This window comes from Cnephaeus nilssonii, assembly GCF_951640355.1.
Source record: "Cnephaeus nilssonii genome assembly, chromosome: 19".
In the NCBI taxonomy this organism is placed as follows: domain Eukaryota; kingdom Metazoa; phylum Chordata; class Mammalia; order Chiroptera; family Vespertilionidae; genus Cnephaeus; species Cnephaeus nilssonii.
The window spans coordinates 36,841,805-36,866,560 of NC_137090.1; the positions used below are offsets into that span (position 1 = coordinate 36,841,805).

General features: G+C 59.8%; 1 protein-coding gene across 1 annotated transcript in view; it reads right to left on the reverse strand.

Annotated features, from left to right (window-relative positions):
• ATP2A3 (ATPase sarcoplasmic/endoplasmic reticulum Ca2+ transporting 3) overlaps positions 1–24,396 on the reverse strand; it is a 35,164-nt gene extending 10,768 nt beyond the window's left edge. The window contains exons 1-15 of the mRNA XM_079798156.1: positions 24,112–24,396; positions 13,974–13,991; positions 13,613–13,695; positions 12,059–12,163; positions 11,753–11,891; positions 11,386–11,466; positions 11,211–11,296; positions 8,654–9,118; positions 6,721–6,809; positions 6,534–6,636; positions 5,199–5,330; positions 4,695–4,820; positions 3,396–3,614; positions 2,932–3,267; positions 563–783 (exon numbers count right to left, since the gene is read on the reverse strand). Of these exons, the coding sequence (XP_079654282.1) occupies positions 563–783; positions 2,932–3,267; positions 3,396–3,614; positions 4,695–4,820; positions 5,199–5,330; positions 6,534–6,636; positions 6,721–6,809; positions 8,654–9,118; positions 11,211–11,296; positions 11,386–11,466; positions 11,753–11,891; positions 12,059–12,163; positions 13,613–13,695; positions 13,974–13,991; positions 24,112–24,229 (2,321 nt within the window). The 5' untranslated portion in view covers positions 24,230–24,396. The remainder of the gene's footprint in view (positions 1–562; positions 784–2,931; positions 3,268–3,395; positions 3,615–4,694; positions 4,821–5,198; positions 5,331–6,533; positions 6,637–6,720; positions 6,810–8,653; positions 9,119–11,210; positions 11,297–11,385; positions 11,467–11,752; positions 11,892–12,058; positions 12,164–13,612; positions 13,696–13,973; positions 13,992–24,111) is intronic.
• Between the last annotated feature and the right edge of the window lie 360 nt (positions 24,397–24,756).

Sequence of the window (24,756 nt, forward strand, 5' to 3'; positions counted from 1 at the left end):
GTACTCACAACTGTGCGCACCCTCCACGGACACACACGAACACATCACTGCCCAGAGGTGGGGCTAGTTCTCCCATTTGCATGACTCTGGACGTGGGAAGGTTAGGGCGGGAGGGGTGATAGAGGACTTTTCAGGCACCTCCTTGGGGGCTGGGTACACCAGGGCCTCGAGAGCGACAAGGTGTCCCCGTCCTGGCCCACCTGAGGGGAGACCCTGGAAGGCCCCAGCCAGGGCAAGTCACATGCTCCTCCATCCCAGCAGCCCCATCCCAGGAACAGGCGTTTCCCTGGTCTCAGGGAAGCATATGGTCTAGAGCAATGGTCGGCAAACTCATTAGTCAACAGAGCCAAATGTCAACAGTACAACGACTGAAATTTCTTTTGAGAGCCAAATTTTTTAAACTTAAACTTCTTCTAACGCCACTTCTTCAAAATAGATCGCCCAGGCTGTGGTATTTTGTGGAAGAGCCACACTCAAGGGGCCAAAGAGCCGCATGTGGCTCGCGAGCCGCAGTTTGCCGACCACGGGGCTAGAGGGCTGGGACGAGGGGGTGGGGTCTCACCAGACGACCTCGCCCACGTTGGAGGAGATGAGGTAGCGGATGAATTGCTTCATGTTGCTGTAGATGGCCCGGCCTTCCTCCACTGCAGCCACAATGGAGGCGAAGTTGTCATCTGACAGTACCATCTCTGCTGCCGACTTGGCCACGGCTGTGCCGGAGCCCATGGCGATGCCGATCTCTGCCTTCTTCAGGGCTGGGGCGTCGTTCACCCCATCTCCTGTCTGGAGACCAGGTTAGGTGGGTTCACACCTGAGACCGCTCCTTTCTATCCCCCCAACTCCCTTCAACTCAGCCTGTCCCCAAGCTCAGAGGATGTCCCCTCGGAAGCAGACAGCTGGACAGAACAAATGTGGGGTCATGAGCTTAGAAACTGGGCTGGGGATGAGGCTAAAGGGAAGGCAAGGAGTGAAGGCAAGGACAAAGCTGGGGAGCAGACCAGGTCTAAGGCCAGAGGAGATGGTGAGGTGGGGATGAGCAGGAGGGTGGGTGGGGATGAAATTTAGTTTGGATGTAGAGCAGAAGATAAAGTTTCTGTTAAGGACAAAGTTAAGGGCAAGTCAGGAATCAGGTCAAGGTTGTGGCTCAGGTCAAGGACCAGGTAAGTACTGTAGTCAAGGTGAAGGGTGGAGTCAAGGGGAAGGTCAGGGTCAAGACTGGACTCAGGCTCAAGATTAAAAAATTAGATTAAGGTAGAGGTCAAGTCAAAGTCAGAGGCCAAATCAAGGCTCGGGCCCATATCAGGAGTGATGTGATGGTCGAAGTTGGCATTCAGTCAAAGTCAAGATTGGAAGACAGATCAAAGTTGAGGTCAACATAAAGTATTGGGTTGGGGGAATCAAGATCAATGTCAGGGATCAGGTCAGGGTCCAAGTAAAAACTGAAATCCATATCAGGGTTGAGCTAAAAGCAAAGAATCAGATTCAGATGGTCAAGGTCAAGGTCAGGGGCCTACAACAATACAGTCAAGAACAAGGTTTCAAGTAATCAAGTCAAGGTTGGTGCCCAGTTCATTATCCAAGTCCAGGCTGAGCCACAGGTCAGGATTAAAGTGAAGGTAAAAGACTGGTTAGGCTGAGGTCAAAATTAATAACAGAGGCCAGGTCAGGGACGAGGTCTAAGTCAAAAGTGAGATAGTGTTGATGAATAGGTCAGCAATCAAGAATGAGAGAGGCACATGCCCAGGTTGCAGGCTCGATCTCAAGTAGGGGGCGTGCAGGAGGCAGCCGGTCAATGATTCTCTCTCATCATTGCTGTTTCTATCTCTCTCCCCCTCTCCCTCTCCCTTCCTCTCTGAAATCAATAAAAATACATATTTAAAAAAAAAAAGAATGAGAGAAAACGGGGCTCACACCCCATGTCCATGCACAGGAGAACGAATAAACTGTGGTGTACTCACACAATGGAATGCTACTCAACAATTAAAAAAGCAATCATTGCCCTAACCAGTTTGGCTCAGTGGGTAGAGCATCGGCCTGCGGACTCAAGGGTCCCAGGTTCGATTCCGGTCAAGGGCATGTACCTTGGTTGCAGGCACATCCCCAGTAGGGGGTGTGCAGGAGGCAGCTGATTGATGTTTCTCTTTCATCGAAGTTTCTGACTCTCTCTCCCTCTCCCTTCCTCTCTGTAAAAAATCAATAATAATAATAATAATAAAGCAATCATCTACTGAAACCCGCAGCAACACGGATAAATCTCCAAAGGAAGAAGCCAGACACAAAGGAGTCCATACTGTGTGATTCCATTCCTATGAAAATCTAGGACCGGCAGAACTATCTTGGAAAAATCAGTGCAGCGGTTGCCGGTTGCCTGTTGCCTGTTGCGGGAGCGGGGCCTGCGGGGAGGAGCATGGGGGAAACTCACGGGTTGATGGTAATGCTCCCGGGAAGGGTTTGGATGACACAGGTGTGTCATTTGCCAGAACTCATCAAGTGAATGGCATGCTTAAAGCGTGTGCATTTCCCCGCATGCAAGTTTTACCTTAAAAAGGAAAAAGACGGAACCACAAGCACTGCTCCCTAGAGTACGCATTCTGAAGCACGTGAGAGCGAAGGGTGCTGATGCCTACAACTCCGAAAGGCATCCAACAAAAGGTGGATTGGGGATGGACAGATGGACAGGTCTGCGCTAAAGCAATGATAACAAAAGGTGATTTGCAGCATCTAGCTGGTGGGCATATAAGCTCCGCTATACAATTATTTCAATTTGCCTTTGTGTTGGAGAGGTGTTGGTAACACAATGCTGGGGAAAATAAGAATGAAGCCGAGGCAGGGGTTCACGCTTGCTCGTTCCAAGCCGTGTGGCGTGTGCTCCCCCCACGCGGCACCACCCCGCGCCCCCCCCCCCCCACCGGCGCCCGCCTGTGGCCTCACCATGGCGGTGATCTCGTTGAGGGACTGCAGGTACTCCACGATGCGGGACTTGTGTGCAGGCTCCACGCGGGCAAAGCAGCGGGCCGTGCGGCAGGCGTGGCGCTGCTGCTCGGGGCTGAGGTCATCGAATTCGCGGCCTGTGTAGGCCTTGCCCACCACGTCCTCCGTGTCCTTGAAGATGCCGAGCCGGCGGCAGATGGCCACAGCCGTGCCTTTGTTGTCCCCCGTGATCATGACCACACGGATGCCTGCCCGGCGGCAGCGTTCGATGCAGGCAGCCACCTCAGGCCTCGGAGGGTCCAGCATGCCCACGCAGCCCACGAAAGTCAGGTCCGTCTGTAGGGAGGGGCAGATCCCAGTGGGGCCGGGACCCCTCCTCCCCTTGCTGCCCGCCCAGCCGCTGCAGGCAGACGCCTGCTCCCCTCCCCCACCCCCACCCCCCACCCCGGGCGACTGGCACCCACCTCGTACTGCACAAACTTGCTGCAGTCATCCAGCTGCATGTCTTCCCTCCTCGGGGGTGCGTCCCGGGTGGCCAGCGCCAGGCAGCGCAGCGTGTCCGAGCCTGAGCCCCAGTCCCGGATCTTGGCTAGAATCTGCTCCCTGGAGGTGGTGTTCAGGGGTACTGTGCGGCTCCCCACTCGGACTGAGGAGCAGCGTTCGATCACACTCTCCGGAGCCCCCTGCAGCATGAGGAGGGGCGACTCTGTCAGTCAGGACCCCTCTCCTCCCTCCTGACCAACCGAGGAAACTGCGGCCCCGATATGGCGAAAGGCCACCCAAGGGGACACACAGCCAAGGAGGCCCAGAATCCGTCCTCTGAAAGCTCAGAGTGGGAACCGAGGGGCCCCTGGTGAGAAGACCCCAAGGGAATGGGCGGGTCATGGCCGCCACGGATGGCACCCGCCCCCCACCAGCCTGCGCTGAGATGACTGCAGCATTTTGTGGGGGAGGGGGACCCCAATTCTATAGAGGGCTCAGCAGCAGGAGGCAGGCTGGGCCCTGCTTGGGCACCAGAATAGAGCCACGCTGAGGGTGTGGTGGCTGGCTCTGAGAAGGTGAACCGGGGGTGGCAGGCTCCTCGGTGACCTCGAGGTTGCACCTCAGACCGCCCCCCACGCCTGGGAATCGCCCTGAACATCCCATCAGTGCTTCTCCCTTTCCCCAAAGGCAGGGCCACGTTCTCGAAGCAGCCCAAGCCGCCCACAGAAGCCTTTCGTTCCGACAGGGGCTGACGCCGCCACTGCAGTGAGGTCAGGGCTGCGATTCCTCCTCCAGGCTCCAAAGCAGCGACAGGAGGTGCTGCGGGCAGAGGTCTGGATGGGACGGGGCGGGTTCCTCCCTCTCTGGGAAGGAGCACCGAGGAGGGGCACCACCCACCTCCCCACCCCCAGTCAGAGGCACGGGGCTTCCAGCCCAGCCCTGCTATTCAAATGGGGAGACTGAGCCCCACAGCAGAGCATGGGTGACCCCAAGGTTGTGTGGCCAGGCAGTGCCTCTCAGCTCAGAGCGGAGACCATGGCGAGGGGCAGGCCTCAGCTCCTGTCCCTGTCTGTACCTCCACCACGTCTGGATCCTGCTCCCAGTCCCCCCAGGCAGGCAACCACCCTGGTTCCGGGTCCATTGTTTGACGGTGGGCCGCACACCTCCCTTCGTCTCCCACAGCTGCAGTCTGTGCTCTTCAGAGGACGGGAGACCAGGGGCCCCAGGGACCCCAGGAACCGCACGCATGGAGAGGCCCCAGCCAGCCAGGCAGCTCCCACCTTCACAAACATCTTGCTGCCCTGGGCCGCCTGGCCGGGGCGGGTAGGCGTGCAGTACACTGACATGGACTTCCGGTCTCGGGAGAATTCCAGGGTGAACTCCTTCCGCATCAGCTGACGGATGACCTGTGGGGCCCAGGTGGGTCAGGGCGGGAGGGGCAGAGCCAGCGACCACTGCTTTCTCGCCAGCCGCTCAGCCCCCTACAGAGCCTCTTGCTATGGAGGGCGGCGTCTCTCTTCTGACCCCCGCGTTTGAGGCCTCCATCTCCCTCTCCAGCCCCAGAAGTGCCATAAAGTTGCCAATTCCCCGCCATGCTGTGCACTTCCCAACTCCCAAGTCTTGGCCTCACTCAGTGTTTTCCTCGATTTTCTTCCTAGCCAAGTAGTACGAGGGTCTGAGGTCCTTCCTCCTCCCAGAGGCCTCCCAGGACTTTGTCCTCCTCTCTCCCCTCCCCAGATGCCCCAGAAGGCCCAGCCATGTGGCCCAGCCCCCACCCTGCTCACCGCGTTGCAGGCGCCAGCTCGCTCCACTCGGGATAGGTCCTGCAGGTTGGTGTCGAACACGTTCATCTTCTCCACCAGGCAAGTCAGCGCTGTCTCTGTGGCCTCTCCCACCTTCTCATACACGCCCTTGGCCTGGCGGGGCCCAGGGTACAGGAGTAAGGGGAAGGGTGGCCCCCAGAGGGCTCCCAGCCTCACCTCCCCGCCACTTCCTGCTCCCTGGAGCTCCCTCTGCCCGTTACCTGTAGCCTCTTTTGCATCAGACCTGTGGGCCCTTCCCAGCCAGCTAACCTGGGGTCTGAGTGGTGTCTGGCGCTGATGCTCACCTTCCCTTCCGACCCTCCCTTCTCCGGCACCAAGACCTCTCCCCTGAGCTCTAAGCCCACCTTGCACCCTCCCTGCCCTCCGCCTCTCTCTCCTGGCTCCTCCTCAGCCTCCTTCCCAATTCCTTCCTCTTTGTAAATCCTGCTCTCCGATCCTGCTCCTCCCCTCCCACCTCTCCCGGAGGTCTCATGTGGCCCCTGCCTCCACCACCCTTCACGTGCTCACGAATGCCAGAGCCCAGCCGGCCGAGACCGCCCCCCTGAGCTCTCAGCCCACCTGTCCAGTTGCTGCCCGCTGGACTTTGCTCTTCGGGGACCGTCAGGCCACCTCTCCTCTCCCTGTAGTTGCTACCTTAGTCACTATAGCTACAGTCACAGCCAGGAAGCTGCCCTGACTTCCACCTCTTGTTCATCGAGCCCGTTACCAAGTCCCAGGATCTTGGCTCCTCAGTCTCTCTCCGACCCCCCATCTTCCTGAGGCCGCAGCCAGCAGCTCCCTGGCCTGGATGACCACCTAGGGCTCCCTGGCTCCAGTCTTGCCCTGCCTGTTCCATCCTCCACACAGAAGCCTGGGTGGCATTGGTAAAGGTGAATCTGACCATGCCCCTCCCTTGGTGAAAGCCCTTCGGTGGCTATCGTCTGGCCTCAGCCTGGCATTGGGCCTGGCCTGGTGTGGCCTCCTGCCAGCCACCGGGAGGGGCACTCACGCCTACATCACTCCAGGCTGTTGTGGTCTGTTCGCCTTTGCTGGGCTGTGCCTTCTGCTTTAAACACCCTCCCTGGCCCTGCAGCCCCTGACATTACAGACCCCCCCACAGTCCAAGAGCCCCAGGGCAGGGTTCCAAATCTAGGTGAGAAAGAGGAAGGGGTGGCAGTTGAGGGGTGTGTGTGTAGGGGTGGCAGTGCTCCTGGGGTGTGGCACTCCAAAACGGCAGGTGCCACCAATCCTGGGAGCTCTGAGACCCTGGGAGAAGGGTCTGTCCTGGGGAGACCATGAAACGGAGTAGCGGCCCACCTCGTTGTAGTCCAGGGCGGAGTCGTTGCACAGGGCACAGATGGTCGCCAGCTCCACCAGCCCATCGAACTGCCCGCAGCGCACCGGCTGCTCCCCCTGCAGCCTGAGGAGCCAGGCGGTCAGCACCAGGGCCTTGGCCCTGCCCCTGGAAGCCCCGCCCACCCACGGCCCCTCGCCCAGCACTCACACTTGGCCCTCTGGGGTGTAGGTGGTGCCGGAGATGGTGAACTCGTGCAGACGGCATGCGCCAGCTTCTGCCTCAGCTACCACGAACATCTGAGGATGGGGAGCACAGGGGCATGCTGAGATGGGCCCTCACCTCCCTCCTCCCTGGCAGCCAGTCTGAATAAAGCCTGGCCCCAGGTTGGGGTCCTGTGGGCCCCCATTGGAGCCACCCGCCTTCCCTCCCACAGGCTCACAGAGGTGCTGTGTCTAGTACAGAGTCCAGGCTGAGGCGGGAACCTCTGCTCTGCCCAGGTGTGTCCAGACCAGTGGTCGGCAAACTGCGGCTCGCGAGCCACATGCGGCTCTTTGGCTCTTTGAGTTTTTAGCAAAGGCCAGCTTAGGAGTACCCTAATTAAGTTAATAACAATGTACCTACCTATATAGTTTAAGTTTAAAAAAATTTGGCTCTCAAAAGAAGTTTCAATCATTGTACTGTTGATATTTGGCTCTGTTGACTAATGAGTTTGCCGACCACTGCTCTAGACCCCTGAGGGGTTTACAGCAGACTCTTCAATGTTCTGGGGGCCGCTGGGAGCTTGACAGAGCCCTGAGCTGGGGCAGGAAGCCTGGGTCCTGCCGTCTTGCAGTGTGACTCCTGGCTGAGCCCTGAGCCTGTTTCTCCACTGGTGACTTGGAGAGGAAGTGGGACCAGCGTCCACCTGCCCCTTCTTCCCCTTCAAGGGGATGGGTTCCTGGCCTCTAAGGGAGAAAACCCACAGCCCGTTCTGGGGCACAGACCCTCCTGCCCAAAGGTGTCCACACACAGTGAGCTCCGCCCAGAGGGCCTGCTGGGTCCCCCAGCCCTGCCTGTGCCTCTCAGAGATGGGGCCTCTCCCGGCCCTGGGCAGCCCATTTCCTGCCTGCCAGCCGGCTCTGCCAGGGAGACAGTTCTTGCTTCCTGGAAGCTGCCTCGCTGCACATTCCCACACCAATGGCCAGCCCAGCACCCAGCAGGTGCTCAATAAATGCCCCTTCCTTCACGCGCCCCTCCCCGCTGCTGGGGCAGCCCTCCAGCCAGCACCGCCCTACGAAGTCAGGTTTCTCAGCCACCGTCCAGCACATAAGGCCTCCACAACCGCCCTGCCCTGTGCTTCTCAGTCAAGGACACGGCTCAAATGAAGTCCCACTAGGCATTTTAGCAGGTCAGGGGCTGCCGAGCAGCCAGGCCGCTGGTGCCCCCTCCCCTGCGGCGGCCTCTGATGGGCTTCCATTGGGTTCTGAAGTCTCAGATCCAGAGCCTGGATTGCCAAGGCCCAGTGGGCAGGTTGTGGGAGCAGAGGTGGGACAGGAGTGTTGGGGTGGGGGGGGGAGGGCGGGCCTGAGACAGGTGGGAAATCCACAACCTTCACCATCACCTCACCCACCCGTCTGCCCTCTGCACCTGCTAGAGTCTCAGCCAGAATCCCTGGAGCATGTGGGCAGCAGGGCCAGGATCTGGGATCGAATTCCAGGGAATGAATAATTCCTGCTCTGGCTCTTCCCAGGACACTGGAGCTGGTGGATCTGATGACAGGCGTTGACCATAGCGAGTCATGGGAGAGCGGGATAGAACCTGGGTCCAGGCCCAGCTTGGTCAGATGCCTCAAGGCTGTACTTGACCCTGTCCTGTGCCCTTTATGGCGACCGGGCAGGGCTGGCATACCCAGACTTCAGATGAGGAAACTGAGGTTCACAGATGGGCAATGACCTGCCTAGTGACACATGTCCGGCCAGACTATGCTGCTCTGCCCCACGAAATCCTGACTCTGTTCCCCACCAGGGGGCATCCTACAGGCTCTGTCCTCCACCCCCAGCCGAAAAGGAGCCAGGGCTCGCCCCAGAGAGGAGCGGAGTGGAGCCTGCTGAGCATCACAGAGCAACACCAGTGGGACCCCAAGCTGGCCAGACACACTCACCCGACAGACAGACATCTGATTGGTGGTGAGCGTGCCCGTCTTGTCGGAGCAGATGACGGAGGTGCAGCCCAGGGTCTCCACGGAGGGCAGACTCCGCACGATGGCGTTCTTGCGTGCCATGCGCCGTGTGCCCAGCGCCAGGCATGTAGTGATGACAGCCGGGAGGCCCTCGGGGATGGCGGCCACGGCCAGGGCCACGGCAATCTTGAAGTAGTACACCGCACCTCGGAGCCAGGAGCCGCCGTGCGCCGGGTCGGCAAAGTGGCCGATGTTGATGACCCACACAGCCACGCAGATGACGGAGATGGCATGGGACAGCTGTCGCCCAAACTCATCCAGTTTCTGCTGCAGCGGCGTCCGCTCGGGCTCCACGGCCGCCATTTGGCTCCGGATCTTACCCAGCTCCGTGCACAGGCCCGTGGCCACGGCCACACCCACTGCCTTGCCAGAGGCGATGTTGGTGCCCTGGCCAGGGAGGAGGGGAGAGCTGTTTAGCACCAGGGAAAGGGCGCAGGACCCCTGCTCCTGCAGGGTCGGGCTCTTATCCCCCGCGTGGCTCTCTTTCTCCGTGTCGCTTAGCGCTCCTGGACTTACGCAGCTATACGGTGCCGTTACTGCTGCCCTCTCCGTGACAGTGCCAGCTCTACGGGGGCAGGGGCTTGGCTCAGCACCATATCCCCAGTGCCTACCATGGGGCCTGGCACAGAGGAAGCTCCAGGCCAATATTTTAAAACTATGCTTTTATTTACTTCAGAGAGAGGAAGGGAGAGGGAGAGAGAGATGGAAACATCAATGATGAGAGAAAATCATCTATCACCTGCCTCCTGCACACCCACTACTGGGGATCACTCTGACTGGGAATCGAACCATGGCCTCCTGGGTTATGGGTCGACGCTCAGCCACTGAGCCACACCTCCTGGGCGCCAGGCCAATATTGACAGTATAATCAACCAGCACAGCATAGCACCAACCCATCAAAGTAAGATTCATAAACAACAAATCGGCCACGCAGGAATGTGACTGACTGTGATCACAGGTAAACCACCCGTAAATATTTACTAGTGAATCCGGAAAACTTGACCTTAAGTCCATCCATTTCCAAGGCCCAAGTCAAATCCTGGGCAGCCAGGACTTTAAGGGCCAGTGTAAGGGCCGGCCGGCCTTGAGCTTCCATGTCCTCTTCTCAAAAATGGTCCAACAGAGGCCCAAGGCGGCTGCTCCCGGAGGCTCATAGCTCAGTACCCCTCAGACGGGCGGCTGTGCTGAGGACGGAGCGAGGGGGGTGCTGGTGGCAGCCTCAGCCCCTCTTCTGCCCTGAGCCATGCAGCCCCGCCCCCCACTTGCAGGCCCTCAGCTGAGGAAATGACCTGCAGTTAGCCAGAGCAACCTCCTTAAAGGCTCCTAGTGAGCACGCCCTCGGAATCCCCTCCCACCCCAAGGCAGGGCGCTGTCCTCCGGAAGAGCTCTGGGTGAAGGTCATTCTCCCACTTCTGCTCCCTTCCAGGGAGCTTCTCTAGCCCCTTATCACTTGGTGCCCTGGGCCTGCCCCCCGACCTGAGCCTTCCTTGTGGCTTCCGTGCTAGGCTTCAGGCTGTTTCTGGGCAGCCTGAGAGCATCACTAGTTAAGTCCCTCTGAGCCCCAGGGGAAGGTCACTCCCAACAGGGTTGAACCCATCAATCTCCCTGAAAAGAGCCAGGGGGGGCTGGCATCGTGACTTAGGGGGTTGGTTTGCCCCGAGGAGAAATGACTATTCCTGCCATCCTCCACCACTTTAGCAACCCTCTTCCTCTAGAGCAGTGGTTCTCAACCTTTCTAATGCCGCGACCCTTTAATACAGTTCCTCATGTTGTGGTGACACCCAACCAAAAAAAAATTATTTTCATTGCTACTTCATAACTGTAATTTTGCTACTGTTATGAATCGTAATGTAAATATCTGTGTTTTCCGATGGTCTTAGACGACCCTGCTAGCGGTTCTCAACCTTTGTAATGTCGCGACCCACAGGTTGAGAACCGCTGCTGTAGAGCCTAAGACCATCGGAAAACACAGATATTTACAATACGATTCATTAACAGTAGCAAAATTACAGTTATGAAGTAGCAATGAAAATAATTTTATGGTTGGGGGTCACCACAACATGAGGAACTGTATTAAAGGGTCGCGGCATTAGAAAGGTTGAGAATCACTGCTCTAGAAGATTCTCCGTTGAATGACAATAGACAAACTCGACCCCTCTCCAGTTTGAGGCAGGATAAACCTAGCAGGGAAGAGGAAAAGCTCTGGAGTCAGAATGTCTCAATTCACATCCCAGCTCTGCCATTCACTGGCTGTGTGACCTTGGGCCACTTACTTAACATCTCTGTGCCTATTTCCTTGCTGGAAAATGCAGATAACAAAGGTGTTGTCTTATGAAGATTAAATAAACTAATACAGGCACAGCTATTATTTCACTATAAACTTATATGTGTTGTTAATAACCGATGAAGGTTTTAACTGATTCATCTAAATGTTTTTCTTTCTATTATCATTGTCCAGGCAAAAGGCCCACGGACTTACAGAAAACAGCATGTTCTTCTTGTCCTGGTTCACAGCTCTGGGATCTGGGATGGCATCTGTGTGCTTGGTCACGGACACGGATTCACCTGGTCATGGAATCAGTAATTAGAAGCCCCGTGTGAAGACACCCCCATCCCCTGACCCAGCCCCGCTCGGCACAGCCCCCGGGCCTCGCCTGTCAGGATGGACTGGTCCACTCGCAGCGTGGTGGACTTGATCTCCACGAGGCGGAGGTCAGCAGGCACTTTGTCTCCCACTGCGGAGAGAGAAGGGCTTGGCTGAGGGTGGCTTTGGGCACCACCCCCAGCCTCGGGTTCCTGGGAAAGCCAGGAGGGCTCCCAGGACCCAAGGCTGGGGCTGGGAGGCGGGATCCTAGCTGTGATCCCTCAGGTAGGCCCTGTCCTCTGGCCTCTGGTCTCACCGGTCCAACAGGGTTTGGGCCAAGAGCTTTGGGGACATCTACACACACAGCCAGAAAGACGGGGCACAGAGAGGGACGGGCTCGCCAGCATCACCACGGAGGAGAAGAGGCCCCAATGTACCCGCCACTTCCACGATGTCTCCAGGGACGATGTCCCGCGCGCGGACCCTCTGCACACCGGGGCGGTCGGAGCGCAGCACCTTGCCCATCTCGGGCTCGTACTCCTTCAGGGCCTCGATGGCACTCTCGGCGTTGCGTTCCTGCAGCACGGCGGGGGTGGGGGGACAGGCCGCAGTCTGTACTCCTGGCCGCAGCAGGCCGCCCTCTTGGAGGGACACCCTCGGGGCTTGGGATGGAGCTGGAGGCAGGACTCCAGCACCAGGGAGAGGTCACCCCAGCAGCCCAGCCCCACCCCCATGTCTCCCACCTGCCACACGCCCACGACTGCATTGGCCACGAGGATCAGCATGATGACCAGGGGCTCCACGAAGGCTGTCATGGTCTCCTCGCCCTCCTCGAACCAGGCCAGGACCTGCCGGGATCGAAGCTGGTGAACTGGGGCTCTGCTGTGGGCCAGGGTCTGCTGACCACTTCCTTGGTACCTGGGTCTCCTGTCTGCTCCCTGCTTTGGGGGAAGAGGCCCCTGGGGGGCTTGGAGAGGGCTGCTGGGAGAAGGCTGTGGCTTAGGGCACGCAGCCTCTGTGGGTAGTGACCACCACAGCCCAGTCCCACCCGCCAGCTTTCCGGGACGTGGGCCCGTTGCACAGCTGACAGCTGCAGGTCTCACTGTCCGCCTCGTTGCGGTTTTCCGAGCGTGGGGCCCACACCCCCACGAGCAGCAGCACCACCTGGGAACTTGCTAGAAATGTGATTCTTGGGGTCCATCCCAGACCTCTGGAGTCAGAAACTCCACAGTCTGTTTGAACAAGCCCAGCGGATCCTGCTTCAGGCTCCCACCAGGAGGCCGGTGGCCAGACACACCCGATTCCAGCCAGAGCCCGGGCCTGAAGCAGGAGAGCCGGTCCGCGTCTCATTCCCACCCCTCGGCCTAACTGGGACCTTGTCACTCCCCTCCACTGCCTCAATGTGTCCGTCTGTCCCCGCACCCTTTCGGCTCAGCCATTTCAGGGTAGGCTTTTTTCTCGGTAAGAGTCCTCAGTCTCCACAGGAACAGGGAGCGGCCAGGAGGGCTCGACACAGCTGGCTAGAGGGGAAGGGTCAGGCCCACCAGGGTCCCTGCTGCCCCTCCACTCCAAGTCACCAGGACCAGGTCTCCCCCCAGGCCCTGCCGGGCGCTGGATGGGAGCAGGAATCCTGTCTGTCCTCAGGGCAGCCGCGTGCCTGCATCACCCTTGGGTCTCTGCTGCTCAGTCCCCAATGACAACCACTGTCCCCCTCCCCACTCCATCCTGACCCCATGGCCCTGCGGGTCCAGGAGGGGTCTGGGCAGCGAGAAGGGGCAAGAGCAAAGGGATGCAGCAGCCCCGGGAGGTGGCAAGAGGTTCCGGCCTGAAGTCTTGCGAGGGCACAGGGAGCCACAGAGGGGCTCTCAGCCAGGGTGACTGTGTCTCCTGGGGACATTTGGCAACCTCTGGAGGCCTGCTTGTCACAACAGGGGGTGCCACTGGATCTGGTGGGTGGAGGCCAGGGGTGCTGCTAAATACTCTACAGACCCCAAACAAAGATCAGCTGATCCAAATGTCGGTAGTGCTGAGGCTGAGAAACCCTGAGCTAAAATGGGAAGGGGCAGGGGCAGACGCTGGCAGCCAGGGCGGGACACATGGGAGTGGGGTGCAGTGGGGGCTGCGAGGGTTCACAGGGGAAGCTGACCTCTGAGCAGGGCAGGGTGGGCAGGGGCCCAGGGATGCCAATGGCGGGGAGGGTAGCCCTGTGTTCAGAGCCTGGGGCTCTGAGCACCGGCCCGGCCTGGCTCCCCGCCTCCCACCGGCTGCCTGATGCTGTGGGACGGGGCCCCACTTACAAAGGAGACCAGGGCGGCCAGCAGCAGGATGCGCACCAGAAGGTCCTCGAACTGCTCCAGCACCAGCTCCCACAGGGACTTCCCTGGGAACAGGAACACGTGTGAGGCCTGGGCCCCCGACCAGCTGGCCTGCCCCCATTCAGAGCTGGGACAGCCTCGGAGACCCCCTGGCCTGCTCCCCGCCCCCCCCCCCGCCCCCACCATTCAGAGGGAGACCCCGAGGCCTGGAGAGGCGCAGGTGGGCGATGCTCGGGGGCTCGGCAGGGCCTCACTCTGCCCAGGAGGGGAGGACACACGTGACCATGAATGGCCCAAGGATGTCACCCAGTGGCCTTGCAGCCCGCCCTGGCGCAAGCCTCACCTTCCTCGGTCGGGAGCTCTGCGGGATCCAGCAGCCGTGGGGGCCATGCGGAGACAAGAGACGATTGGGTTATGCAGTGGGGCCCCTTCCTCTCTGCCTGCCTGGACCCCCACGATGGTTTAGACACGCCCACAGCTCTCTGGAGTCACAGAATGGCCTCCACTACCCCCCGCCACGCCCCCACTCCCAATCCCTGCTCTGAGGACAGTCTGGTGTGGCCTGGCTCCCCCAGGACAAGACCAGGCCAGGAGAGTCCTTTCAGAGCCTCCAGGCTAGCCCCTCCCCCAGTCACAGAGGCACCCTGAGGTCACACAGCAAGTCAGCAGCTGCCCTGCGTGGCTCCTTCTCCATGGCTGCCCAGTCCTGATCAACGTCCCCCACCCTGACCCCTCGAATTTTGAACATGGGCTTGGGCTGCCTCTGACGCACCTGCTGCACCAGAACGAGGTCTGAGCCCCACCCCCACACCCCAGGGCTTCCCCTGGACACGGCCACAGCAGCCAGCAGCCAGGCGGGGAGGACCCCTGCACGCTCAGCTCCCGGGGGCCCAGCCTACCTAAGCCCTGCCTCCCTGTCCCTGGCTCCTCCGAGGACAGGCTGGGCCAGCAGCACTGGCATCACTCGGGAGCTGGGTCAGACTCTGAGGCCCCACCCCAGGCTGGCTCTCCTCCTCCCCCTCCTCCTCCTCCTCCCCCTCCTCCCCCTCCTCCTCTTCCTCGACCCCGGTCCTTGCATTGTCCACCTGTTTCGGGCTCAAGTGCCCGCCAATCATTTTTCTCGCAGACCACCTGTTTGGAAGATCCGGGGCCTGCACCTGGCAGCCAAACCATGAAGAGTATCAAGCAGCCCTTGGTGGTTTGGCTGCAGGAACCCAGGAGGGAAACATATAACCTAAAAATACACTTTCTAGCATTTTCGCCAAAGTCCTATTTTCGGCAGCGGCTGACATTTTCCGTGGAAAATGTAATCTCCAGTGTCCTGCGTTGAGATTAAAATCAAACAGACGTTTTCCTTCTGATCTATTTAGCTGAAGTGAACAGGAAAGGCGGGGGCGGGGGGAGGGCTAGGCGGGTTTCTGGGCCAATTCCCTAATGGACTAGGGTCCTTGAGAGGTCGTCTCAGCCATGCCCACCCCGGCCCAGCACAGTGCCTCCTGCACTAACTCCTCGGGCACACATCAGCCTGCCTCTGCCGCGCTCCGCCCCGGAGACTCCTAGCCCTCACCTCCGCGGGGATCTTCAGGGTCCCTGACCAGAGGGAGCTTCCCTGTAAGTCTCACCTGAACCCCTCCCGCTGCCTCCCTCACCCCTCGGTTAGGCACACGGCGCCTAGGCCACCATATTCCTCAGCGCGTTCTTTTTTCTGGGCAGGGGCAAGGCCTGGGGTTGGGAAGCTAGTTCCCCTCAAGCCACCCTCTCCCTGCCTCTCGAGTTCTTTCTCTACCCTTCCATGCGGGTCCCCCCTTCTGCTCTCTGACCCACAAGCTGACCCAGGACCCAGTCTTTGGTGGTCGTTATGCTGTCCCCCCAATACAGCAGGTCCTCAGCGAACATTTCGTGCAGTGTCGTTTCGTTATAATGTGGATGAGATGCCGCAGGAACTTAACCAGTTTCTACCCATGAGCCCGTAATAAAATTGGTTTTGTTATAAATCGTTTTGCAACTGTTTCAAGAACCTATGTCGTTAGGTGAGAACTTACTTCCGATTCTCCCACCTTGCAGGCACTTCCCGGCCTCCACGGGACGTGTGAAAAGAGGGACCTGAGTTAGTTCCAGGCTGTGGCACTGAACTGTGGGGAGGGACCTGGGAAGCGTGCGCTCCAAGAACTTCTCTGAGACGGAGTGTCCTGCAGCTGCGTGTCCCGCTCAGCAGCCACCAGCCACCGGCAGCTCTGAGCACTGGGAACGTGGCTAGCGGCTAGCGTGACTGAGGAGCTAACTTTTACATTTTACCTAATTTTCTTTTTTAAAAATATATTTTATTGATTTTTTACAGAGAGGAAGGGAGAGGGATAAAGAGTTAGAAACATCAATGAGACAGAAACATCAATCAGCTGCCTCCTGCACACCCCCCACTAGGGATGTGCCCGCAACCAAGGTACATGCCCTTGACCGGAATCGAACCTGGGACCTTTCAGTCCGCAGGCCGACGCTCTATCCACTGAGCCAAACCGCTTACGGCATTTACCTAATTTTCACTCATTTACATTTCAATAGCCACACGAGGCCAGTGGTTGCCGTACTGGGCAGCACAGGTCAGGTGCTCTTTGTCCCTCTGCTGCAGAAACCAGCAGTCTGCAAGCTGTGTCTGGTCTGTGCACCTGAGTCACGGGGTGCAGTAGACAGAGCCCCAGGTGACCTGCCATTGACATACACATGTTCAGAGTGGGCAAGACAGGACCCCTATTGTTTAAGCCATTGAGATTTGGGGGTTGTTACAGCCGCAGAGTCTAGTTAGTCCTGACTGATACCCCCTTCTCCCCAAACCTGGCTTCTACCACAAGGCTCCCCTTCTGTCCCCACTCACTGACCCTGGGGGAGGCCCAGCCAGCCATGCGATCACAGCAGACAGCCTGCCCAGCCTGCACATGCACACACACGTGCTTCTGTCCTGCTGAGCAGCTGGCTCCCTGGGGGCTCTGAGCCTCGTTTGGAAGATGGGGGTCCACCCTGCCCTGAAGGGCTGCTGTGAAGATAATCGTTCATGTTAATAAGAGCCCCATTTACTGGGCACCTACTATGTACCAAGCAGCGTGCCAGGTGCTTTACCTCCATTATCTCCAAAGGTCAATGGGAGGACATTGTGTGCTGAGCACAGCGAGGATGCTCGCGATAAATTACCGCAGGATTATTAGAGTTGAGTGCGCCAGTGTGGAGAGCGGCCACAGTGTTTGGACAGGTTCAAGCCTCGGACTAATGAGAGGGCACAGTCCTCTCATGGTCACGTGCAGGTCCCAGCTTGGAGAGCAAAGCCCTCCCAGCACAGTTATAGCCAAAGGCTATTGTTGTAAGCTTGACCTTATGGTCCGAACCTGTGGCCCCACGTGGCGGAGTGATGTGGGCTTGATAGAGTTCAGGCGCATGTAACTGAGTAGATTCGAAACCCACGAGAATGTTGTAAACATCTTGACCACGCCCTTACTTTGCCTCATGGAATCTGGCTATAAAATAAGGACACGGCTTTCAGGCTGTGGCGCTGTCGCTAGCTCTCCATCAGAGAGGACAGCGTCCCACCCAGACCCAGCTTTCTTCTCTTGTCTGTCTTTTCTCAATCCTTCACCGCCCCCTCTCAGGCTCACCGAACCTGGCTGAGCTGGCTCGGCACATATGTCGCCCGACGTGGGGCTGAGTATGCCATGGCCGTGCTGGCTCGCCACATGCCAGATGCCATGCTAACGCCTCATGTGCATTACTCCTGTGACTCTCAAACAACCTGAGAAGGAGCATTCAATTATTATTCCCATTTTACAGGGTAGACAACTGGAGCCCAGAGAGGTTGGGTGACAAGTTCATGGACACACAGCAGGAAGTGGGAGTGGCAAGAAGGGTTTTGAGCTCATGTAGTCTGGTTCTCAACCCTCTGCTCAGGACCTCCTGCACTAACTCCTAGGCTGTCCTGCCTTCCTGGGCCCTCTGCCTCTCCCAGCCAAGGTCACCTGAAAAAACTTGGTGTCTCATGTCCTGATTGTTGAGCTGGATGGCTCTCCTCCTATCAACTGGCTCATCCCTCTACTGTGGCCCCAGAGCCACCAGCCAGAACCACCCCTGTCCCAAGGCTCTGCTGTCCTCACAGGGGTTGTTTGGGGTTACTAGGTTCTGCCAGCTCAGGCCTGGTCTGCTTCAAACTCCAATCCTGCCAAAACCCTAGGGCAGTGGTCGGCAAACTCATTAGTCACAGAGCCAAATGTCAACAGTACAACGATTGAAATTTCTCTTGAGAGCCAAATTTTTTAAACTTAAACTTCTTCTAGCGCCACTTCTTCAAAATAGACTCGCCCAGGCCGTGGTATTTTGTGGAAGAGCCACACTCAAGGGGCCAAAGAGCCCCATGTGGCTCGAGAGCCGCGGTTTGCCGACCACTGCCCTAGACGACCGATTCTCCTCTCGCGTGACTGAGTCCAGGGCCTATGGAGCACCCGCTAGCCCCTCCCAGGCATCCCTGCACGATGCTGGCTCCCCTTTGCGATCCGACCAGGCTGCACATAGTGGGGGAGGGCTGAACCAGTCCCCCCTGAAATGGTGGCATTGGGCTCTCAGCAGTGCCAGATGCCCGTTTGTTAAATGAGGAGAATGCCCCACCCTGCCCACCTCGAGGTGCCACCCGCCAGGCTGCACAGGAGGAGTGCTCCCTCCAGGGCCCGGCTGGGCCAGCCCGGGGTCAGGCAGCCCCACTGCTCTTCTGGAATGGACCTCTGGACCTCCCACTAACGGCCTTTCCCAGCCGACCTCTGCTCTGGCCCCTGCCCCCAGATGCCTGATGTGGGGCTGGGCTGCCCGAGGAGGGGGGGGTGGGGGTTGAAGGGGATGTTGGGAGTTAGCCTGTGGGTCCTGGGGGGGGCAAAAGAGAATGTGATCAGAGGAACTTCAGGGTTAGAGCAAGGAGTCTGGTCCAGAGGACTTGACTTCAAATCCTATTCTATCTCTTGGTAGTTCTGTGACCCCTTCTGTACCTCAGTTTCACCATCTGCAAAATGGGGATAATCACAGTAGCTATGTCCCAGGGGTGGTGTGAAGATTAAATGGCATGCTATGCATAAAATACTTAGAATATGCACGGCACACAGTACATGCTCAAGAAACATTAGCCATAATAGTTATTAGAATGTAGGCTCCGTGACAGCCTTTGTTAAGTGCAATGTCCCCGGCACCTGGAATAATGTGTCGGTGCGCCTACACATTAACATCTATAAATGAAGGAAAGACCCCGTCTCTGCCTGGTTTATAGATCAGTGGCTCTCCCTGGCCTGCAGAATAAAGACCACCCTTCGCATGGTCTTCAAGGCCTTCCTCGATCTGCCCGGCTGGCTTCCAGAATCCCCCCCCCGTATCTTAGACATCCGTCTGTCCATCCATCCGCCAGCCACGCGAGGCACCTCGGGGTTGCCACCTCCTCCCCTGGTGCCCCCTCCAAGATTTTGCAGGGGCCATTCCTTCTGTGCAGGATGCCCTTCCCGTCTCCTCATCTGAACGCAGCCTCCCAGGAAGGCTTCCGGGGAAAAGTCCCCTCCCCGGATCACCCTGCCCTGGCCAGTCACCGGAGAGGGGGCCGCCCCGCCTGGCCTGGCCGAGCACCTTCAGGGAGGACAGCAGGCGCTGAGTCACCCCTGCGTCCACACAGCTTTGCAGAACTGTTTACTCAGTTGCCCACAGCCCAGAGCCCGGGAGAAGGGGGTATAGGGCCAGGGCTGCCCCCAGGCCCCAAGCACCACCTGCTCCCCTCATCCCCCCTCTGGACTCCTTCCTTCTCACAACATTGGAAACTGGTATTTCAGCTTCTAAATGTCAGTTCCAGCCGGGAGAGGCAAGTGCTCACCAAGGTCTTCCTCAAAGGTAAATTTACAGAGCAATTAAATTGTCACTTGCAGAATAAAGGAGAGGCCTTACCTGGGCGGCCCCGCCCAGCCCACCTGGCCCTGCCCGGTCTCCAGGGCCCACCTAGAGTGGGCAGCCCGGCCCTGCGCTGCAGGGGGCCTTGGGAGCGCGTCCTGCTCTCCGGGGCCCACGCCTGCCCGGCTGACCTGGCACCAACGTACCCGGAGAAGGCTTTGCTCAGCATCGGGGCGCCGGCTGTGCTGTGGGCAGACCTGGCCCCGCCTCAGGAAGCTCCCGGTGCAGGGGGATGGGGAGTTCTGAGGGGACCGCCTGAGGCCCGCCCTGGGAGGGGGCACTAAGTTTGCCCAATGAGAGTGTGGAAACCAGAGTGAAGCCTGAGAGACTTGGAGCTTCTAAATCCCTGCAGAGCCACGCCCCTCAGATCCGAGAGTGGGTTCTCATCCGCAAGGCCCTGAGGGGGGTCTCAGGGTCCATCTCTGCTCTGCCTCAGACACGGAGGCCACGGAGGGCAAGTCTGCCGGAGGCTGGCAGCTCGGATCTCTCTCCCTCCTCCTTCCTGCCTGTCCCCAATCCTCCTGACCTGGTTTCTGTGGGCTTCCCAAAAATTCCAGCGGCCACCTGGGGCCTGAGCTAAGGGCAGGAGATAAGGCCACAGCTGACACTGCTGGCGGGAATCTAACTCGGAACCAGCCCTCCCACCTGGCCGCCCTGCGGCCGGCCGTCACACCCACCGCACAGATGGCTGCCTGAGACCCAGGAGGTTAGCGCCCCTAAAAAGATACCAACCCTGGGCCTCCCAGGATCCCTCCTGACGCCCACGTCACTGGGCTTTCCAGGGACCTTGGGTGTTGGCCCACTTAACAGGACGTGCCCGACCTTGGCTCCTGCCTCCTGCCTCCTGCCTTGGCTCACGTCCAGAAAGGTGATGGGCAGCCGGTTCATGAACATAAGGGAATCAGATGGCTCCTAAGCCTCTGAAAAAAATGCCCAAGCTGACTCGGAAGCAGAGAAATGTAAAATAAAACCACACGAGAGGACACTTTTCTTAGCAGGTTGGCGCAGATTAAAATGGCCAACAGCACACTGCCTTGGTGAGGGGGGCAACTGGCAGGTCAGCTGGTGCGACTTTATGGAGAACAATTTAGCAACGACCGCCAAAAGTTAAATACACGCGCCTTTTGACCCAGCAATTCCACTTCTAGGAATTTGTCCTTTGGTGATATTCACGAGAGTGACATGACCCGGGGTCAAGGATAAGCCTTGTGACTTGTGTGATTGCAGAGGCTGCGAACAACCCTAGCGCCCATCAAAGGCCGGACAAGAGATGCTGGAACGGCCACACGAGAAAGCCACGGGGACCCCAAGGAAGCTCCACGTGGCACTGTCCCGTGGGCAGCAGGGGCAAAGCAGCCCGAGCAATCGCTCTTCCGTGTAAAAAGACGGTGGATCACAGGTCTAGATGTGCACAGGCGCAGAATGTCTTGGGGAGGAGACCCAAGACCCGGGGACACTGGGAGTTCATGTTTGGGGACAGGGCTGGGGAGGCATGACTGTGTATCCTTTTTACCCTCTGAACGTTGTCCTCCTGTGTGCACATTTTAATTTTTATTCAAAAAATAAGCTTAAGGGATGTCGAAAACCCTTCCCCGGAGGAAGCGGAGTCCTGAGCACCGCTGGGACCTGCAGAGAAAGGCAGTGGGCCAGGCGCCTGCTGCTCACTGCCCGGCTGGGCCTCAGAGGACACACGGCTAGGCTGCGGTTGGCACAGGCGGTGTTTTGTGTGTAAGGGGGACTCCTGGCTGGTTTACTCGCCGAGGGCACAGCTGAGGCCCCCCCCCCCCCCCCCCCCAGCCCTGAGGTGGGAGGGCGGGATCCCCAGGCCCTGCCTCCCGCTGGCAGAATTTGCAAACTTCAAGACTTAGGCAAATGACTTCCTTGTGGTTTCCAGCGCTAACGACCTTGCAGGTGCATAGATTCCTGGGGTTGTGGGGACGCTAGTCCTCGGGGTGTTCCCCTCCACCAGCAGGCCCAGCCCCCCCCCCCCCCCCCCCCCCCCGCCATCCAGTTTCTGGCCCAAAGCCACGCCAGCCTCTTCTGCTACAAGGAGGGATGGTTTGGTGTAACGAACACCCACAAACAACGCTGTGACGTGGAGCCTAGTGCAGCCTCACTTAGGGTGAAGAAACGCAGGCACAGAGAGGCAGAGTCTTATCCAGGGTCACACAGCTATGAAGGGGCAGAGCTAGGGTCCAAGCCCCTAGCAGTCCCCCTTCAGAGGCTGTGCCGGGAGAGACGGCAGGACACCCGGCCGCCCCCTCAGGCGGGAGCTGGGCAGGGAAAGCAGGAGGCGGGAAGGAGCAGCTGGCTCTCCGCTCCTCACCTGACCACGTCCAGGGCCCTGAGGCCTCCTAGGAAAAGCCATCAGAAGAGCCCCCTGGAGCTCGACAGGGGCTGGGGGCCGAGCTGGAGTAGCTCCTGCTTAGCTGACCCCACCTCCTAGCACAGGCCCCCGCACCAGGTCCCAGAGCCTGTAGAAACTATGAGCCCCTTGTACAGACAGGGAGAGCGAGGCCCCGGCGGGGACAGGCACCCAGTCCCAGCTCCACCACTTGCTCTGTGGCCTTGGGCAAGTTGACTAAGCTCCTGGTGCCTCAGCTGCCTCCTCTTCTCTAACATGCGGGTGACAACAGCTGTTCTCAGGAAGAAATGAGAGCTGCAAGTCCTGAGAACAGAGCCTGGCACATAGTAAGTGCTCAGTGAACATCAGCTTTCATCATGACTACTGTCAACGCACAGAGGAAGCAGGGGAGCCATCGGTGGCCCCCCACATTTTCCTAATGCACATACCCGAGGCACCCACACACCCCTGCCCCCCCCCCGTGCACACCCCCCTCTGTGGACCTACACAGCACACCAACATCCTTGTCCATCACCTCACACACACGCTCAGTGGCCAGGGCACCTTGCCCGGGCAAAAGCGCATTGGGAGAACGAGGGTCTCCCTCCTTCTCGGTCAGCCCCCTTTTGCTGGACCAACAAAGTCATGGGGTCAGAAAGGAGAGGGGTAGTGGCCAGGGTCCCACAGGACAGAATCTGTGCGACTCTGGAGGCAGAACCAAGGGCTGGGTCTCCAGTTTCCCCTGGGAATCGGGACTCGCACGCGGGAGGCCACAGCGGCACAGAAGAGGCTGTGGACCCCGGACCTGCTGCCCCGGCCCCACCCCCACCCCCACCCCCACCTCCACCCCAGGGTGGGGGAACAGGCCCTGCCGCCCGCCGTCCTGCAGCAGCCGACACCCTCCCTGCCAAGTCACTAATGGGGGCATTAAATAATATTTATCTCCCCAGTTCCTCCCACAGCGCAACTAAATATAGCAACTAATTTTTTTGAAAAAGGATTTCTGCTCCAGAAAGATAATATTTATATAAGAGGTGGTTTTTATAAACCAATACAAAACCCAAAGCTCCCTTTCTGACAGCTCTTCTTAATCTTCAGCCAGTTGGGAGCGGTGAGGCACTCAGGCCAGGGCGCCTTCCCCTCTGGCTGCCTGGGAACCCTGGGAGGGCGAGCCCCAAGCCCTGAGGGACTCAAGCACGAGCTGTGCTTGGGGGACGGGGCCATGTCCACGTGGGCCTCTAGCCGTCTGCGGGGGGCGAAGGTGTGCACAGCCCGGCCTGGAAGGCACCTGCCACCTCTACACAGGCCCCCGAGCGGCGGGGGCACGCCGGGCACTTGCTGTGCCTTTGGGTAGATGGAGAATCCCACATTCCTTTGAAGATGAGGAAGAAATGATACCCCCCCCCCCCTCCCGCAGACAGCAACAGCGGAAGGCTCCCTCCCTGCCCAGAGGTGGGCAGCGCGGCTCGGGGTCACCGAGGAGTGAAAGGCTCCCAGGCAGCTCCCTGAGTGAGGACTTGGACCTGCCACCCTCAGGGGGGTGGGTCTCGCCTCGGCAGTTCAAAGCCCCCACCGACTCCCGCCAGCCACATCCGCCTCGGGTTGCAGAAAGAGGAAGACCTGGGGGTGGGGGTGGGGTGGGGGCGGGGGCACCGAGGCTGCCAGCTGACATGCTGCACCTTCTGGGCACTTTATTGAGCCCTCCGAGGAGACCCTGGGGACGGCTGTGCGGCAGGGCCCGAGTCCCCGGCGGTCCCTCGCCAGCGGTCTGGGTGTGCACCTGCACCATGCCGGGGGGTTGCCCTGCCGCGCGGGACCCGTCGCTGGCCGCCGGCGCGGGTGAGCGTGCCAGAGTGCATGGGGCTGGGGGGGAAGTCTGCAAGGACTGTGCGGGTCCTGGGGCTGCAGGGAGGGGGACGCGGAGCGGGAGCTGGACCCGGAACCCGCCCACCCCACACCCGCCGCGAAGGTGGCCTCGCCGTCTCGCCGGGTGCCCCAAGAACATCTGCAGGGGTTTCCGGAGCCCTCGCTTCCTGCCCGCCCGCGGGGGCCGAGAGCTGGGGGTGGGGGTGGGGTGGGGGCCCTCCGCGGCCGCCGCGGGGCTGGGGAAACCTGGGCTGCGGCGCGCGGCCCCGCTGCCCCGCTGCCCCGGCCCGGCCCCCGCTGCCCCGGCCGGCCCCGCGCTCACCGTTGGGGCCGTAGCGCTCCCGCGCGCTGGTCACCTGCGCCGGGCTCAGGCCGCCCTCGGCCGTCACCGAGAAGTGGCGCAGCACGTCGGCGGCCGGGAGCAGGTGCGCCGCCTCCATGCCGCCCGCCCGGCCGTCTGCGCCGTCGGCACCGTCGAGGCCGCCTCTGTGCGGGGCTACTGCGCAGGGCACAGGGGGCTGGGGCCCAGGCGGGCGCCGCGAAAGGCCATGTCCGCGCTGGGACCTTCCCCGACGGCAGTGACAGCGGCCGCCAAGGCCCGCGCCAGGATGCTGCGCCCCGGGCTGCCTCCCGGGGCGGGGCGGCGCGGGGCCCGCCCCCGCACTGACACCCCTTCCGGCCGCCCTCGGAGCCCGCCGCCCCGCCCCCGCAGCGCCCAGGGGCGCAGAGGCTGGCCACCCGCCCATTTTGCAGAAGAGGGAACTGAGGCCGCCGGAGGGGAGCGCCCCGAGAGGAAGCCAAGGGTCCGTGGCCCGAGGGACCCTGGCCCCAGTCGCAGAGCTCAGGGCGCCTCCAAGGGCCAAAAGCCGGGTGGGCTTCGGAGCACGGGGCCTCGGAGCTGCCTCCTTTTGAGTCCTCTGGGTCCTGGGAGGCTGCCAAGTGGAGTTGTCCTTAGAGACCCCCCCCG